At 46.3% G+C, this 17,149-nt stretch overlaps 2 protein-coding genes across 3 annotated transcripts in view; one reads left to right on the forward strand and one right to left on the reverse strand.

The window, feature by feature from the left end:
• EXOSC7 (exosome component 7) overlaps positions 1–13,305 on the reverse strand; it is a 30,066-nt gene extending 16,761 nt beyond the window's left edge. Inside the window, exons 1-3 of one of the 2 annotated variants that reach the window (XM_006020651.3) lie at positions 13,080–13,301; positions 8,626–8,727; positions 7,859–7,953 (exon numbers count right to left, since the gene is read on the reverse strand). In XM_006020651.3, the coding sequence (XP_006020713.1) occupies positions 7,859–7,953; positions 8,626–8,727; positions 13,080–13,136 (254 nt within the window). In that variant the 5' untranslated portion in view covers positions 13,137–13,301. Of the gene's footprint in view, positions 1–7,858; positions 7,954–8,625; positions 8,728–13,079 lie in introns of both variants that reach the window. The other variant, XM_025200294.1, reaches the window with a different exon arrangement.
• Positions 13,306–13,407: 102 nt separating this feature from the next.
• The window catches only part of ZDHHC3 (zinc finger DHHC-type containing 3), a 47,558-nt gene continuing 43,816 nt past the window's right edge, over positions 13,408–17,149 (forward strand). Inside the window, exon 1 of the mRNA XM_025200292.1 lies at positions 13,408–13,789. The gene's annotated coding sequence lies outside the window, so the exon portion shown is untranslated. The remainder of the gene's footprint in view (positions 13,790–17,149) is intronic.

The raw sequence follows: 17,149 nt of genomic DNA on the forward strand, positions 1-17,149 counted from the left end.
CAGGATGCTGCACTCATTTGTAGATGCATAATCTTATTACATTGTGGTAATAAATGAACAACCTATGATCCCATCTAATGGAAATATAATGCAATTGTAAAGAGCCTAATTTTCAGTATTACTAAAACACACAACAACTAAGGGTTCAATTCAGCAAACTTCTGCAGATGGGTAGACCCTAGAAATCAACAGGCTTACTCATATGGATAAAGTGTATATAGACAACCATTTGAAGAATCGAGCCCTAATTTTCTTTACTGGAAATCATGCAACTCAACATCAAATCAATACTGAATTTTACTTGAACAATGGGAGTTTTGGCCAAGGAAGGAACAAGATGAAGTATTTGATCAGGATAACTGCCTCAATGAATTTTACTATATCTTAAGTCATATTATTTTGATGCATTAGTCATTTACAATCAAAAAGGAAAGAAGGAAAAAAATATCAGTTATGGATGGGATAACAGATTTCAAATACGTGGTAAACACTGCCACCCTTAGGACACCAAATATCCTAACAGTTTGGTACAGACACGTTTACACTTGGTTGTCTGAAATATTTTGCCAGTTATACCAATATCATGAAAAAGGACAGGTGCCTTGTTTGGGGCACGCACAAAGGTCTTGCCATCGCTAAAGAAAATGTGACACCTACACAGAATGTAATTTTGGAGTCTTTATTTCTTTAAAAAAAAAAAAAAAAATCCTTTCTGCCACAAGCACCAATCAAAACTCTTACTAAAGGATCTAATATACAGAAGCCACCACCACAGACCATCTCTCCAGATCAGTCCCTCTGATGTTATCACACCCAGAGTTTCTTCTTGAATAGTTCAGCACCCCCTGTCATCCCCATTCCCCTTTAGCCCTCTCCAAGCATCAGGCCTAAACAATCAAAACCATTACAGTTTTTGGATTTTAAAAAAATGAAAGATGCATCATTCCTGAAAGTAACTGCATATATAACTGAGATTAACTAGTATATCATTTTACTCAAGTTGGACAATTAACTTTTGATGAATTGTCTCTGATAAATTGCAAACTAGGTTTGTAAATCTAGTGCAGCTTAAAGGCTCACCAAAACAAACATATTACTGAGTCAAGAAATGTCAAGCTGGTGTTGAAGGAACGTCATGTCTGTTCCCATAACACAGCCTCATTACATAATTCTATAAAGCTGTACTTCCTGCAGTATTTAAGGATATCTGATTACCTGATCACATTATGTATATAAGTGAATTTTATGCATCTCCCTGAATCCAAAGAAAGACAGAATTGCTTGAAATATAATGCCCCCAGTAAGAAGACCCGTTATTTATTTTCATTGTTGATATGCATTGGTCCAATTTGCAAACACCACCCAGAAAGTTTTCCTAGTGTAGTGCATGCCTCCCATTTTGCAAAGTGACTGTAGGCTCCTAAAAGATGTGTTAAGCCTAAAAGGCTTCTGGGAGAGTGGAGCCTGCTTTTTGCTGCTGTTCTTGCAAAAGCAGTAACCTTTAAGTAACCCTCTTAGGATATGAAACAAAGACAAAGCTAACTGTTTGACTATAGGCAGCATTGAGTACTAAACAGACAAAATACACCTGGACCTATCCACATTAAGGCAGAGAAAGGAAAACATACATAGAACAAGTTGTATCACAGTTTAGATTGATCATAGATTAACATGATGTTATAAGTTAAGGTCATGATGGGGACCATGTGGAGGTCTAGACTGGCTACAAAAAGAAGGAAATATGTATATTTGAAATAGAACAAGTCTGAGCTGACCACAATGGGTCCCCTTTGTAATCTGAAAATAATCTTCATATGATGGTTACAAGCTTGATAACTTGCTGATTATTCAGAAGAACAGATGAGATGAGGGAAAAATAGGAACCAAAAGGAGACAAGCATAAAACATGTGGAGATTGGACATGGACAAGGATCAGCAACTGAAGAGGTGGTGGAATTCGACTGGATGACAGCAAACAAAGGAACTGTGAGGTATAAAATAGAAGGTTGCATGAAAAGTAATTGGGGTATGCAACACCAAAGACACCACTGTGCAGATGCAGAGAAGCCCCCTTGCCTGATGACTAAGCCTGGCTAGCAACGTTGCCAAAACTACTCATCCTATATGTAATGTATCTGATTATTTTATTTTGCTTTGTTTATTATCTGTCAATAAATCAATGTATCCTGTATGACTGGAATGGTCTGAAGTCTTGCTTACTGTTACTGCTCGAGCCACCTCAAATCTACCTGCAATTGAGGTGTAACACTAACATATGTGTAGGCATCATGAAATGTTTACCTGCTCTAGGCTCCAGTTTATCCCTCCAGATAAACTCCTTTTATAGATAAAAGTGCCAAAAAGCAAATCACAATAAAGTACTTGTCTGCTCTCAAGCAGTAGCAGCTCATACTCATTTAGCTCCATATCTCCATGAAAAGTCCAGTTCACTATGCCAAATATCATAGCTTTTTTTCTCTCTGTACCAAGATCTTTTTTCTCTATAAAATCACCTCATACCTGCTCATTTATATTGTCATGACCCAAAGGGTATGATTTTGTGTGTGCTTCGGCACTGCAGAATTATTTCCCGCCACATGGAGCTTTCTTTGCACAGTGCAATTCTCAGTTGCATAGAGAAGACCCCGGTGCAAAGGAGTTCCTGCCGCTCGCATGTACATTTGTTCCCCACTATTGGCTGTTTCTAAATTATTCCCACGTGGCGGCTAGCGATTGGCTTGCTAGCCGTATAAGAGGCTTGAGCAGTTTCCGCCCAAGTTGGAGGAGGAGGACTTCACATCCATCTCGTGAAGAACTCTAAGCGCGCTGTGGAGCCTAACAAACTCCGCGTGTGCCTTAGAGGAGGATACAAGGGCCTGATCAACCTCTAGCCTCTCCCTGTCGCCGCACAATCCCTCGACGTACCCCACCCTGTGCGCTCGTGGAGAGTCACCTTTCGGACTCTCATTTCGGTCGTTCCGCGGAGCCTAGCAAACTCCGCTCATGTGTCTTTGGTGGAGCCTAGCAAACTCCGCTTGTGTTTGTCTGTAACCGCAACTCAAGAAAGTTTTTCCTACCTGCACCGTGACCACCTACGGTGTAAGTAAAACAATCTTTAATCAACCTCTACGCGTCAGTGCCTAATTCTAGTTCGCCGTGCCAACTTTTTCCCCGGCCCATGTGCCCAGGCTGCTGGCCACAGCCCCTTGGCCCCGACATATATATCTTAATTTCTGACCTTAAAACAGGTCAAACAAGGACCCCGCAGTGAGGGAGGAGTGGGGCTGGGGCAGGGGGCTGAGGCAAATGCTGCCCAACTGCAGCTTGTCCAGGGGGTGCAGACAGCTCCCACTGCTGTGTGCCACTCATCTGGGAGGGCATGGGGGAGGCATACCCCTGGATCTGTGTGGAGCTCTTCCTGGCCCATGCTGCCCCAATCTGGGGGGCATGCCCCCCCTCCCATGCCCTCCTGGACAAGCAGTGGGAACGGTGTTGGGAGCCACTGGACAAGCAGGCAAGCACCGAACCAGCAGCTCTTGCACAAGCAGCACAGTGTGGGGAGCCTCCCCACCACGCCCCCTGGATGAGCTGCGGCTCCATCCCACACCCGCCCCACCCCAGCTGGGCAGCCCCAGCCCCAGTCCCAGCCCCACTCCTCCCTCACTGCAGGAGCCTTGATCTGCCCACCCCCACTTCCCTCCCCCTTCCCCTTCCACCACACCAGACTTACCAGCTGCATGCAGCTCTCCAAGCTGCTGGGCTGATATTGGAAATTGGATCAGTATCCAATGGCGAGATGGTATCAGAATATAATATGCCTGCTTAAAAATTGGCTATCAGTATCGGCCCCAAAAATCTCTATCAGTGCACCCCTATTTAAAGGATATGCTTATGATGTAGAGCAACATTCCAGCACGAGAGATCTTGGGCCCTCACTTTACCCCCACCCCATACTGGAGGAGACATGACTGTTGTGCAGGCCATGAACTTGCTTTTGTGAACAAACAGAACAAATCCCAACATCAACTGCCAATGGACCCCAAACAGTGTGCTACAAGTAATAGCACTCACTGTAAGCTGAAAGGGGTCATATGCCCCTCTCAGTATAGAAGCTAAGAAAAGTGTAGTCAACAGAACAAAAGGTGGACAGAAATAGGATTTTCTAGACAGAAGGTGGTTCATCTGGAAGCCTAGGACTGTTCCAATAGCATAAGGAAGCCAAGAAGTTTTAGAAAGTAAGTGCTTGAAGGACAGCATAAGAGCACCAAGGGAAAAAGAATTCTTAATTTGAACAAATAAAACCTTAAACCTCATATTTCAACAATGAAGACCATGTTGTTAAATTATGTACAATTACTACCATCTAGTGGCAGCCTGAAAAACCCCCACTGTAAGTACAGAGCATGAGCAGACACTAGATGTTGCATTTGCTCCAGGACTAGTTGTGACCTGTGTCTGTCCCAGAGCAGAAAAGTTGTGGGACTGTCATGTCCACATGCCAACCCTCTGACAGGGGCTCAGTGACTGGCTGAATGCACTGCTGCTTTTTTGCCACTGATGCAATCCCAGGACATCCAATGAGACATTTTGCAATTTCCCAGGACAAACTGTTAGTGGAGCTTAACTCTCAAACCTTTTCAGGGTCTGTCCCAGAACAACAGAAAGGAATGTCTGGATGATCACAATTTGTCCCAGGAAAAAATGGATTCTCCTGAGACAAGTGTTGTATTTGTTCAAAGCCTAGAGTTACAACTGCATGTATAAAAGTACCAGCATCACCATTTTTTAACTATACTTCACTTCAGAGAGAATAAATAACTTGTCTCAAAACAACAAGAACAACAAAACCTCCAAAAAGTTATTTTAGAAAACCTTCTTGAACCTAAGAAGGGAGCAAAGGCTCCCCTTGATGACAAAAGCATTCTCAAACCAACTTCAGTTTTCCCAAGTACAGGCTGTAGCCATCACACTTTTATCTTGAAGGGAAACTCACCATTTATATAGGTCAGTGGTATTCAACCTTTTTGGCTAGTGGGCTGGATGGGCAGTGCCCATTCCCTCTACAGGGCAGATCCCGTGGGGCCCCCCATCTGGACAAACACCAAACAGCCATGTGGTGGAAGGTGCTGCAACCTGGCCTCATCCAGACCCACAGAAAGAGGGGACATGGCTTGCCCCATGGGAGGAAGGGAGCATGACCTAGCCCCAACCAGGCTGGGCAGATGGAAGGGGGCTGAGCCCAGCCCTGTGGAGAGGGGATGGAGTGGGGCCTGGCCCATATGGACAAGGGAGTGCAGGCTGGCCCCAACCCGGCAGCCTGGAGGGAAAGGGGACATGGCTTGGCTCCAATCTGGCCATATGGGGGAAGGGTTATGGCCCAGCTCTGACCCATCCCATGGGGCTTGGCATTTTGGCAGTAGGGAGGGATGGCAGCACTGGCACTGTTCCTTCATTGCCAGATTTCCCAAACCATTTGGAGCCCTGCAGGCTGGATTCTAAGGCTTGGCAAGCCCCATTTGGCCTGTGGGCCAGAGGCTGAGTACCTACTATAGGTAATCAGTTAAGACTGTTAGGTCAGGAACAGGTTCTCTAATGACAACATCCATTCACACACAGCTGTTTGCCTCTCTCTCACCACCCCCTGCCATGAAGTGAGATAGATGACAACTACAAAATACAGCCTAAAATTAAGATAATTTAACAAGCATTTGAGAATGTGTAATATTAGTTTCTGATGAAAACAGAACACCAGTTCATTTTCTTGGTCCCTCAAGGCACTTGTTTTAGCTAATGGGCATACCTCCAAACTGACAAGCAGCACCTGATATTATTTGTTCACTAACCCAAAAGGACCCTGGCTAGCAGCCAATTTCACTGAACATTACTGAGCCAGGGAGAAGGATGTAGCAATTTTCAGCCTTGGGCTTTTTTCATTTAGTATTGGTCAGGACTAGCCCCAAAAGACAAAGCAAGTGCAACTGAGGACACTTCATATGCAAGTCTTGAAACTGACAGGCCAGACCTCTCCGGTAAATGGAGCATATGGAAAAAGAAATACTGCCAATTAAATATTCTTTTAGCAGCTACTGCAGAATAACTATCAATTTTTATACTGATCTACACTGCTAAAAATACAGGGCTCTGATCTTACTTGGCATACTGCAAGCTGGATAACGAGCTTTAGTAATGGTTGTGAGAGAAGTGAAAGATGCAAATAATGTGGTGCCTATGGACAACAGGATCAAAAAAAAAAAAATCCAAACACCCCCGCCCCTTCCCTTAAGGGGCTGATTATCTCATACCTTCTTACTGCAAGATTTTCTTTTGTTGCAGTTGTCCTCTGAAACAACTGTTGGCCAGTGCCAGTGGCCAGAGACAAGAAACCGAACTAGGCCAACTAAACCTGTCCAGCATTTCTTGTTTTGAAGGACATGAAAGGAGCATAGAGGCGGGGGGCCAGTAGAGTAGTGAGGAATTTCCTCAGCCTGGGCAACTTGTACTCATATATAGCTATGAAGGCTGAAAAAGAACCCCATTCTTGGAGAAAATAAGAGTCTTCCAGTATTAAGAACTGAGAAAGAAATTTCTCAGTTGTTTAGACATCTAGCATAAAAGTAACAATACCAAATAACAGTTGACTTTCTTTATTAAAATTATATGTACAACAGTTACCTTGAGAAATTCCCAGTGTCTACTTTCTGATCCATACAAGTCCATGAACAATGTCTACTGTCCCTACCTAAATGGCAGCATGTTAAATTCATAATCACACTGAGATGTCACTGTGTTGGTCCTTAAAACATGGAAACTTGGACTCTTGGGCTCTCTCTAGTCCCTTTCATAAATCGACAACCAGGAATGTGAGTATAAACCAGTAATCCTTGATCTGGGTGCTAGAAGATTCCTTTAGGGATGCTGAACAATATTAGCACTGTTAGGTACACAAAACCAAACAATTCACAAGATAAAACCAGAGATTTCAAATAGGAATTGATGAAGTCTTTCTGGGTTCTTTGCAACAAAAAGATATTATATTATTTTCCTGTAGTCATTGTTCCCTATTATTTTACCATAGTGGTGCTCTATTAACAACAACAAAAAAACACAGAAAAAAAACCCCCAAACTTTATGGAAGGGTACCTTAACTCTAAAAAGATTGAGACTTACTGGTTTAAGCAATTCTTCATTTACATCTGAGAAAGCAAGAAACAATGGTTTTTAGCTCATGGAACAAACGGTGCTTTATCAAAAACAATATAATTAAATCTGTCTCAAGGCAGCCAAGTGACATATCCTTAATACATAGAGTGGATTAAACTGCTACTGAGAGTCCAAAAATAAAGATTTCACCTATTTTTCCATTGTTTTAAAGTGACAGTGTACATCTGAAATCTAACAATTTTTAGAAGCAGTTTTTAGGTACCATACCTGGCCCTGACTCAGTTTTCCAATTATTGTGGTCTTGTTTTTACAAATTTCTGATTTGGGACAGGGGAGGAATAAAATATATACATTTTATCCGCTTTGCTGCTATATGAAAGATCTGCAGAGCACAGAGAGAACTGGTGGACAATATACAAACACAAACATCTCTTCTGTTTTCTTAAGAGTTACAGTAATTGTGTGCTTTAGCAGATATTTATCAAGGTAACACTGGCTAGTTTTCGTTTGGTTCAGAGAATCATACCAGTGCGGTAGGAGTAGCAATACAAATTCTATAATCTACAAAAGCAATACAATAGCTTGCTTCCCCTATGCAGAGCAGGCTGAAAAAAGGAGTTTACTGAAGTTCATCAGTTTTTTCTGACTTGTTTACTCAAAATTTGGGGTTAATTCCCCTTTCTGACATTATACTAACCAATCGACAAAGAATTCCAGGTAACCTTCATCTGGTTTCTCCAGCTTTGGCGTTCCCATTTCAGCTTTGACTCCTACCAAGATGTCAGTGTGGCCCTGTTAAAACGAACACTCAATTCAACCAGAAATATATTCCAAGGAAGTTGCTTCTAAAATGTATCCATAACGGTTTTAATAAATTACTTATTTGCATAAATTATTCTGCCATATCACATTTTGAGTCTGAGACAATATTTGCTTTAATAATTTAAAGCTTTTTGAACAGCACCATTAATTGTGAACATAAGGGCCCACAAATATTTGTCCTCCATCAATAGGACATTCTACATATCCATTTTTTCATCATTTCAGTTCCAAAATAAATACTTTCAGAACTATTATAACATTTCAAGTGATAGCTACCATCTCTTCATACAAGTCATATGCCCTAGAATAGTAATTCCACTTAACTGTAATATTAACATGGAAAATAATTCCCTCTCTATTGCTCATAGTAGTGACTTTGCTTTTGCCAGATTAAACACTATTATTTCATAGTGAAGACTTCCCCAGACTTCTATGTCTAGCTCAAGTTACACAGGCCATTCCTAAAGGATGTTCAGATACATTTCTTTTCACTACCTCCTACATTATCACAAGCTCTAATTTGTGGCATTTATCAATAACAAGTTACTATATTTATAACCAAGTCATAGACTTGAATTCAGTATCACAGCAGTTTCAGAATCTTCACCACCAATATGTACAACTCCCAGAATCTGTACTTACAAGCTTCACCCTTGCAGATCCACTTGTGTTTGATACCACATCCGTTTCTACTTCAATGCATCTGTAGTCTTCACAGCCACGGCCATCTACCCGAAGATCCTCCTAAACATAAAAACCAACACAGCTTTGTTAAGCAACACCAATCCACCTTTAAAAGAAAAAGCCAAAAAAAATATAAACTTCCACATTTCATCTGAGAGACAGCATTAGTGGATGAAGAAAAAGGATAGTTCAGAGGTTAGCGTACTTGACTTTGCAGGGTTCAATTCCCAATTCTGCTACTAACATCTGTGTGAAATGTAAAATAGAACTGGTACAACTTCCTTTCTACTCTGCACAACTTGTTTTGTCTTGAAACTGTGCATGGGCAGAACAACTCATGTAACAAGTTCTCAGGAGCTCCAACAAGTTTGTCATCACAGAGATCATTGCAGTTCAGGGCCTTAGACTTCAAGGTCAAGGCAGCATGCTTCTTTAATATCTAGCACAACAGTGTTCTGCTCCTCAGAGCCTTCAGCTCATGAAAACTTGTGCTAAATATACTTGAAAGGCAGGGTAGCTAAGCCTGGCTTCCTTTTCATAGTACCTGATAAAGCGCACTTCAACTTGTGCTAAATATATGGGAAAGGGAGGCTAGTTTTGCATCTTGTAGACTCAGCCATGTGTGTGTGTACATGCATGCAGGCACACGTGCAGAATTCTGTGATCCTACAAGGTGCACGGCTACCCTGCCTTTCCCATATATTTAGCACAAGCTTTTGTGAGCTGAACTGCACTTCATCAGTTGCTGTGAAAAGCCTGGCATCCTGAAGTGAGCTTCAGCTCACGAAAGCTTGTGCTAAATAACAGAATTATACAAAATTAGGGTTGGAAGGGACTGTCAGGTCATCTAGTCCAAACAGCTGCTCAAAGCAGGATGATCCCCAACTAGATCATTCCAGCCAGGGCTTTGTTGCACCGGGCCTTAAAAACCTCCAAGGATGAAAATTTCACCACCCCTCTAGGTAACCTGTTCCAGTGCTTCACCAACGCCCTGGTGAAAAAGCTTTTCCTAATATCCAACCTAAATCTCCCTTGTTGAACTTGAGACCACTGCTCCTTGTTCTGTCATCTGCCACCATTGAAAACAGTCTAGCTCGGGGCGGACAATTATTTCGGGGGGAGGGCCAATTACCCAGTTTTGGCAAGCTGTCAAGGGCCACACAGGTAGCCCCGCTCCTTGACAGGTGCCCCGCCCCCTGGTCACCATCTTGGGACCAATGTCCCAATGTCTTGGGACCAATGTCTCAGGGCCAGTGCCGGTGAGGCCCAGAGCAGGGCGCAGGCTGGCAGGGGTCTGTGGAGCCGGATTGGGCTGCACCAGCAGGGAGTGGGGAGCTGGCCTGGCTCCACAGAGCCCCTGCCAGCTGGGACCCTGTACCCCTGCCACCCTGCTCTGGGCCCCGCTCGTGGTGAGCCGTGTGGGCCCCGTGTACCCTCTCACTCCCAGTGCCCCCTAAGCCCCATGGTACAGGCGGGGAGCAGTGTACAGCCCCGACCCCCTGCTCTGCGGCAGGGAATGAGCTGGTGCTGAGTGTGGGGGAAAAGCAGGCCCCCTCCCCTGCCCCCAGGGAGCCGGGCATGGGGCAGGGAAGGGGCTGCTTTTCCTGTGCTCAGCACCAGCTTGTAACCTACCCCTGCTACCAGCTGGGGCCCCACACTGGCTCCAGGCTCACCCGTCGGGGCTGTGCCTTGGTGGCAGAAGCTGCAGCCCCCCCTGCTTGCTGAGCCGGGCAGTGTTTACCACCACTGCCTCTGGGCTGCCTAGTGCAGAAGCTCTGGGCGGGGCAGGCACAGCTGCTGCCACTGTGCACAGCCCCAAAGGGCAAGCCCAGAACTGGCGTGGGACCCAGGCTGGCTGTGGGGGTGGGTTACAAGCTGGTGCTGAGTGCAGCACCAAGGGACAAGAGGTGGGGACAAGAGGCCCCTCCCACACCCTGTGCCTGATGCCCTGCACCACAGCTGTTCACAGCCTGCGTGGGGCTGCCTTTGCCTGCTCAGGACAGCTCTGTGCGGGCTGCAAGCGGCTGCAGCAGGGAGCACTGGCCATGGGGCTGGGGAGGGACCACTTTTCTCCAGGCTCCTTCCCTGCCCTCCCCCACACCCCTTACCTGAGGTTCTGGCCAATGCAGCCACACGGTCCCAGGTCAGAAGCCCCTGCTGGGGCAGGAGCCCGCTGGGCTTCCCCTGGGACCTACTGGCCCTGGTTCCAGTTACTCTTGACATGAACTAAAGACAGATAAATATTAATTTTCTAAATTCTTTAGGAGCCCCATGGGCTGGAAAGAATGGCCTCATGGGCCGGATCCAGGCCATGGGCCATATTTTGTCCATCCCTGGTCTAGCTCCATCCTCTTTGGAACCACCCTTCAAGTAGTTAAAGGCTGCTATAAAATCCCCCCTCAGTCTTCTCTTCTGCAGACTAAATAAACCCAGCTCCCCCAGCTTCTCTTCAAGTCCTGTGCCCCATCCCCCTAACCATTTTCACTGTCCTCCACTGAACTCTCTCCAACTTGTCCATATCCTTTCTGTAGTGGGAAGCCCAAAACCGAACACAATACTCCAGAGGTGACCTCACCAGTGCTGAAGAAGCGAATAATCACTTCCTTCAATCTGCTGGGTAACACCCCTACTACTGCAGACCAGGATGCTGTTAGCCTCCTTGGCAACAAGGACACACCGTTGGCTCATATCTAAATATACATAAAAAGCAGGATAAAATGTATGTTGAGAGCTTTTCACCTTGTAGACTCACGAAACTGGATGCGCACATGCATGCATGTGCATACATACTTTGGTGAGTCTACGAGATGCAGGGTGAGTCACATATATTTCTACTATGCCTGTAATATATTTAGCACAAATCTACCCTGCCTTTCATAAATATTTAACACAAGCTTTCATGAGCTAAAGTGCACTTTATCAGACACTGTGAAAAGTAGAGGTGCACTAATATATCAGCTGCATTTCAGAGTGGCACCGATAAAAGAGAAGTTTACATTATCAGCTATCGGCTTTTTTTGGTCCGGTGCATCTGATAAAGTTCGCTGATAAATATAATAATTATGCCTTCTGGCCAGGGCTCCCTTACGCCACGTGCATATGCATGGCCACACGCATACACATGGCCAGGAATGTGGCCGGGCACCCTGGAGAGCAGCTCCCTGCAAGTAAATCTATGGTGGGCGGGAAGAGCATGGGGGAGGGAGATCAAGGCCCTCATGGTGAGGAAGGGAGTGGGGCAGGAATTAGGGGTGCTGCCCAGCCAGAGCAGTGAATGGGACCTGGGGCAAGGGCAAGACAGAGCTATGGGTGACTTGTCCAAGGGATGTGGGGGGGGAGGGATGGGATGGCTCCCCATCACTGTGCAAGCCCCAGAGAAGGCATTGTGGGGGCATGTGTCCCTCCAGATTTGTGCGTAGGGCGGATGCAGGCTGCCTGTTGTGGGCTCAGGGCTCTCTGCCCTGCTGCCTTTTCCCCAGGAGCCCTACACCTCCTGGCAGCAGTGAGGGTGGCAAATTGTGAGGCCAGCGTGAGGCTCCCAGGCAAAGGCAGCAGAGTGGAGAGCCCCAAGCCTGCAGAGGGCAACCTGCATCCACCCTTGCCCTGCTTGGCTCTGCTCTGGGCTTAAAAAGGGTGGCGGTGACACCCTTTTTTAAAGGGTTTTAAAACTCAAATGAGCTTTAGTTCAAATGCCCCCACCACCATTTTTCAGCACTAGGATGCTGATACCCTGGACAAGCCACTTGCGGCTCTGTCCCACTCCATGCCCCAGGTCCTAGTCACTGATTTGGACGGGCAGTGCCGCAAGCCCCAGCCCCACTCCCTCCTTCACCTTGGGGGCCTTGATCTGCCCCGCTCCTTCCCTTCCCCTCCACAGACTTACCTGCAGGGCACTGCTCTCTAGACCACCCAGCTGTGCTCCTGTAAATTGCTTATTAAATCAGTAACATCCGACATGCCTGGTGAATAATTAACTATCGGTAACAGCTAATAAAGTCTTTATTGGTGCACCCCTAGTGAAAAGCCTGGCTTCCTTTTCATAGCACTTTATGAAGCACACTTCAGCTAATGAAACCTTGTGCTACATAGATGTGAAAGGCAGGGCAGCTTTCACCAAAGCAAGCCTACCTATGCCCACGTGCACACACACAGGTTTGTGAGCCTCCAAGGTGCACAGCCCCCGCGCCCTCCCCCACTACTTAGCGCACCACCGCCCTCCCTCACAAGACAAAGCCCAGGACAGCAGAGAGCAATCCCCTGTGACTAAACCAGTCCGCCCGCGGGGTCTCTTCGCGCCCCTGAAGACCACACAGAGCGAGAGCCGGGAGCGGGCACCTCCATGGGGCTGGGAGGGGGGAAGCGGCGCTCCGGGAGCAGCGAGTAGGAGCTAGTGGGGGAGGGGAGCCCGTTACCTGGATCCCGTGCACGACGTAGACCTTCTCCGCCTCGCTCAGCACCACAGACGCCATGCCTCGCGCCGGCTCGCAAACACTTCCGGCTCACTGCGGATGCCGTCATCAAAACGCAACGAAGCTCCTCGAACACTTGTCAGCCGACGTGGAGCACCGCATCGGGTGTACGTAACTTCCGCCCCGTGACCCGTGGTGGAACGACTGAAGCCCCCTGCGTCACAGGCTCTCCCGCCTCAAGGAACCGTGGGGAGTGAGGGACTAACTCGGCGCATGCACAGGGAAAGTTGAGGATTTGCGCATGCGTATCCGTGTTACTTGGAAAACGTATGCGCTTTAGCCCCCACGTATAGGTGGGGGCTAAGCGCACGGGGCTCCCCTGCCTACCACCGTAATGGCGCATCGTAGTCTCTGGGCGCTAATCCACTGAGTGCATAACATAGAAACCAGTGTGAGAGCGTGCAGTGCTGGCTGGGCAGGCTCAGGGGGCAGTGCAAGATACCACATTTACCCAAAGAGCCCTGTTTACCCTGATCTTAGATCAACACAGCTACCCCCTGCGTCCCTGGCTTCCCTACAGGAATGCAGCTAGGCACAGCAGCACTCAGCTTGTCCCTGTCTCTGGAGGGGGGACAAGAAATGAATCTTAAGCCAGCAGCTTCACCTGCTGCATCTCTTGATGGAGGTGCAGCCTGCACTGAATCACCGTGCGGGTGAGTCACATAGAAGGTGCACACGTGCACACACCCCAGGGACACTGAAAGAACATGGTGATTACAAAGGCAATGCCTCAAAGTGGGGAGATGGCAGGATTTTAACACTGATGCAGGAGATCCTATGGGTCACCTCACTTATGCTTCTCACAGGTCAGATAGTCTAACTGATTTCCTTCTTGGGTGTTTCTTGAGGCCTGGTCAAAGGGACTTGTATTTTGGACATCTAAAGACCTTATATAATGGGGGGGTCCAAGGTGTCTCAAACTGAGGGGACCTAAAAGTAGTAAATAGGTTTGACCTTAATTTCTCTGAGACTTGGTTCCTCAGTGATGGAACTGGGGATAATAATACCCGATAATTTCCTTAAAATAAGTTCATTTAAGCATACCATGCGCTTACATGCCATATGCTACACTATAGCAGCTATAGGAAGCCCTTTCCTTTTTTGCGTCCTAGTGACAAGGTATTTAGCAGAATTCGCAGTTTTGTTGGAATATGACAGGGCTGCGCCATAAGCACTTCTGTTATGGCCTACAGGAAACCCTAGATGGAAATTATAGCTCTGTCTTCAGAGCAGCGCTTGAATTGGGTGTGACAAATCAAACATAGGGATTCAAGCTGAACTAAAAAGAGAAGTGAATAGCTCATCCAATGACCTCTGTCTTTTTGGGTACTTCTGCTTCTCATGTCATGTCTGAGGTTGTTGATGAGAGGTATTTAGCTGAATTTGCATGTTCATTAGAATCTGGCAGGGCTGCAATGTGAGCACCTCTGCTATGGCCAGTCTGCTATTTTGGGCACTGGATGAGGCAGGCAGTCATCTGGAATACATAATATAGAACCATAGAGCAGTAGGGCTGAAAGGGACCTCCAGAGGTCATTTAGTCCAACCCCCCTGCCTGAGGTTCCTATCCAAACCACCCTATACAAACCATAATCTAAACTCTAGGTAAGACTACCATCAACCCTGATGTAATACAGACCCAGCACCCTAACCTGGCACAGAAATGTTCTCAATGTAGATTCAAGAGATTGGGACTAGAGGGCTACAGAGAAAGACAAACTTTCACAGTCCAAACCAACCTGATCATGGGGTAAAATTCCTTCCTGACCGCAAATACGGCGATCAATTTGACCCTGAGCAGAAGAATAAGATGCTCTAGCCAGGAAGCTGTAATTAGAGCTAGTGACTGTCATAATGATACAGGCACCATCGGGCTGCTAAACTGAGCTTCAACAGGTTACCTTCATTTGGAATTTCCTACATTTTGAGCATTTTGACTTTGCAACCCTAACATTCTTTTAACAGGGTTTTTTGAGGGGGACATCATGTATGGGTTTTTTTAATCTTCAAGGAGTAGCATACTGTGGTTAGCATTTTTGTGATACTGTCAAAAGAAGCTTTCTTATCTACTGAGCATAAGCAAAGTGCAGTATTTCAAAGGTTTAGAACTTCAGTGTTGGCAACTCATGATTTTTGGCGTTGCTCTTAAAGTCTATGCTTTGGGGATGTGAAAACCGGGGTGTGTGTGTGTGCATGTGTGTGTGCGTGTGTGTGTGTAAGAAAGAGCTAAGGTTTTTGCATTCCCAAACCCTAGACTTTAACAGCAATGCCAAAAATCATGAGAGTTGGCAACACTGGAACTTGGCCAGCTTTGGGCAGATTTCTCACAGTGGTTTTTCATCTCCTTCCCCCAAATCTGAGCGACAGAGGAGGTTTTAAAGAAAAGGTTGCCAGGTTCTGCATTTTTTTTTAACATGGGCCAAACAGCAATATGTATTGTCCTTCCCTATTGTTCTTAGGAGTTGCTGCTAAGAACCTGGGTGTAGCATGGGGACATCCATGTGCACAAACCCATGTGTGTTTGCACATACGTGTCTTTATTTTTTGTTTCCCAGGAGCACCTAAATGAGTCAGGGATGCTCCTGCCTTTGAGCAAGGGGCTGGACTACATAAACTCAAGTGGTCCCTCCACATGATCTTAAATGCTCCAGTGCAATTGATCAAGACTCCATTCTACTAGACACCATCCAGCCAGAAAAGCCAGCCCCTGCTTGACCGCTATTACAATTTAAATAGAATTTTATCTTGCTCAAGGCCAAATCTGTTCCAAATTCAACAGGGCAAGGCCCAATAGTCAAGTTCCAAAATTCAACTGAGCAGAACTTAATCGGCAAGTCTGTGTGGCTTGACCACAGAGCAAGTATCCTCCCTCCCAGACTCATCCGTCTGGGGCTTTGGATATTCCCAAAATCCAGGCAGGTGTCCTATGTGCAAGCTCCAGGCCCAGAAGCCCCAGGTTCAAATGCCCCCATGTCCCACTTGATCTTAGCCAAAAGGCCAAGAAACAATATTTAAATAAATACAATAGCAGGTAAGGGGGAAATGCAAGAAATAAGCAGGATGGGTCAGGCACATCCATATTTCCTCAGGCCTTGTATTGCTTGTGGGGGAAATCAACAGAGCAGTTAACACGCATCTTCTTGCAGCTTCAGAGCCCTGCTCTGGCCTTGGGGAAGCTCCCAGCTCTCAGTGGACTCTTAGTCCCTCAAGCTGGGGAGGCAGAGACAGCTGGGTGTGATGCTTGGGCAGCTGCATCGGGGCAATGCCTTCCCTGCCATACACAGCTCTGCCACGAGGCTGTCTGCACCTGAGCCCAGGTGAGGCCTTGCTGCTGTGGCATCCAGGCAAACAGGTCCACAGAGGACAGGAGGACATGGCTCCGGCCATGATGCAAATGTGGTCTCCTTATTCCTGGTCCCTTGTTCCCGGTTCCTTTCTCAAAGCTAATCTTTGTGCACTTAAAGGTCGGGAGTAATGAATTCAGTGTGCTCAAGAGTTTGAATTTTCTCCCAAAATGTCTGTTGACTAATTGAAATGTAAAATAATATTAAGAACATAGGCCTGAATGAGGAGCTGAGAGGAGGCCGTGGGGCATGTAAAAGAAGATCACCTATGTCCCGTGGCCTCCTTTTAGCTCCTCATTCAGGCCGACATACTTGATACTATTTTACATTGTGATTGATTTGTCAATAGACACTTGGATGCAATTCCAGCTCTCGAGCGGATTGAATTCATCGCTCCGGACCTCTAGCTGCGTAAAGATGAGCCTGGGAACAGGGACTGGGAGTAAGAGACTGGGAGCAGCATTGCCAGGTTTTAAATATGACTGTATTGTAAGCTCAGAATTACTGCATTTGCTGAACAATTATGCAAACAAGTCTTTTTCTTATTTACTTTGCATTGCTCATTTAAGTGGCCAGGGAGGGAGCGGAGAAGTGGATCATCTAAAGCTGAAGCATTTCATTTCTCCCCCTACCGCCCGGCAAACAGCCATATAAAAAAAAAAAAAAAGG

Source organism: Alligator sinensis, unplaced genomic scaffold, assembly GCF_000455745.1.
Source record: "Alligator sinensis unplaced genomic scaffold, ASM45574v1 scaffold54_1, whole genome shotgun sequence".
NCBI lineage: Eukaryota > Metazoa > Chordata > Crocodylia > Alligatoridae > Alligator > Alligator sinensis.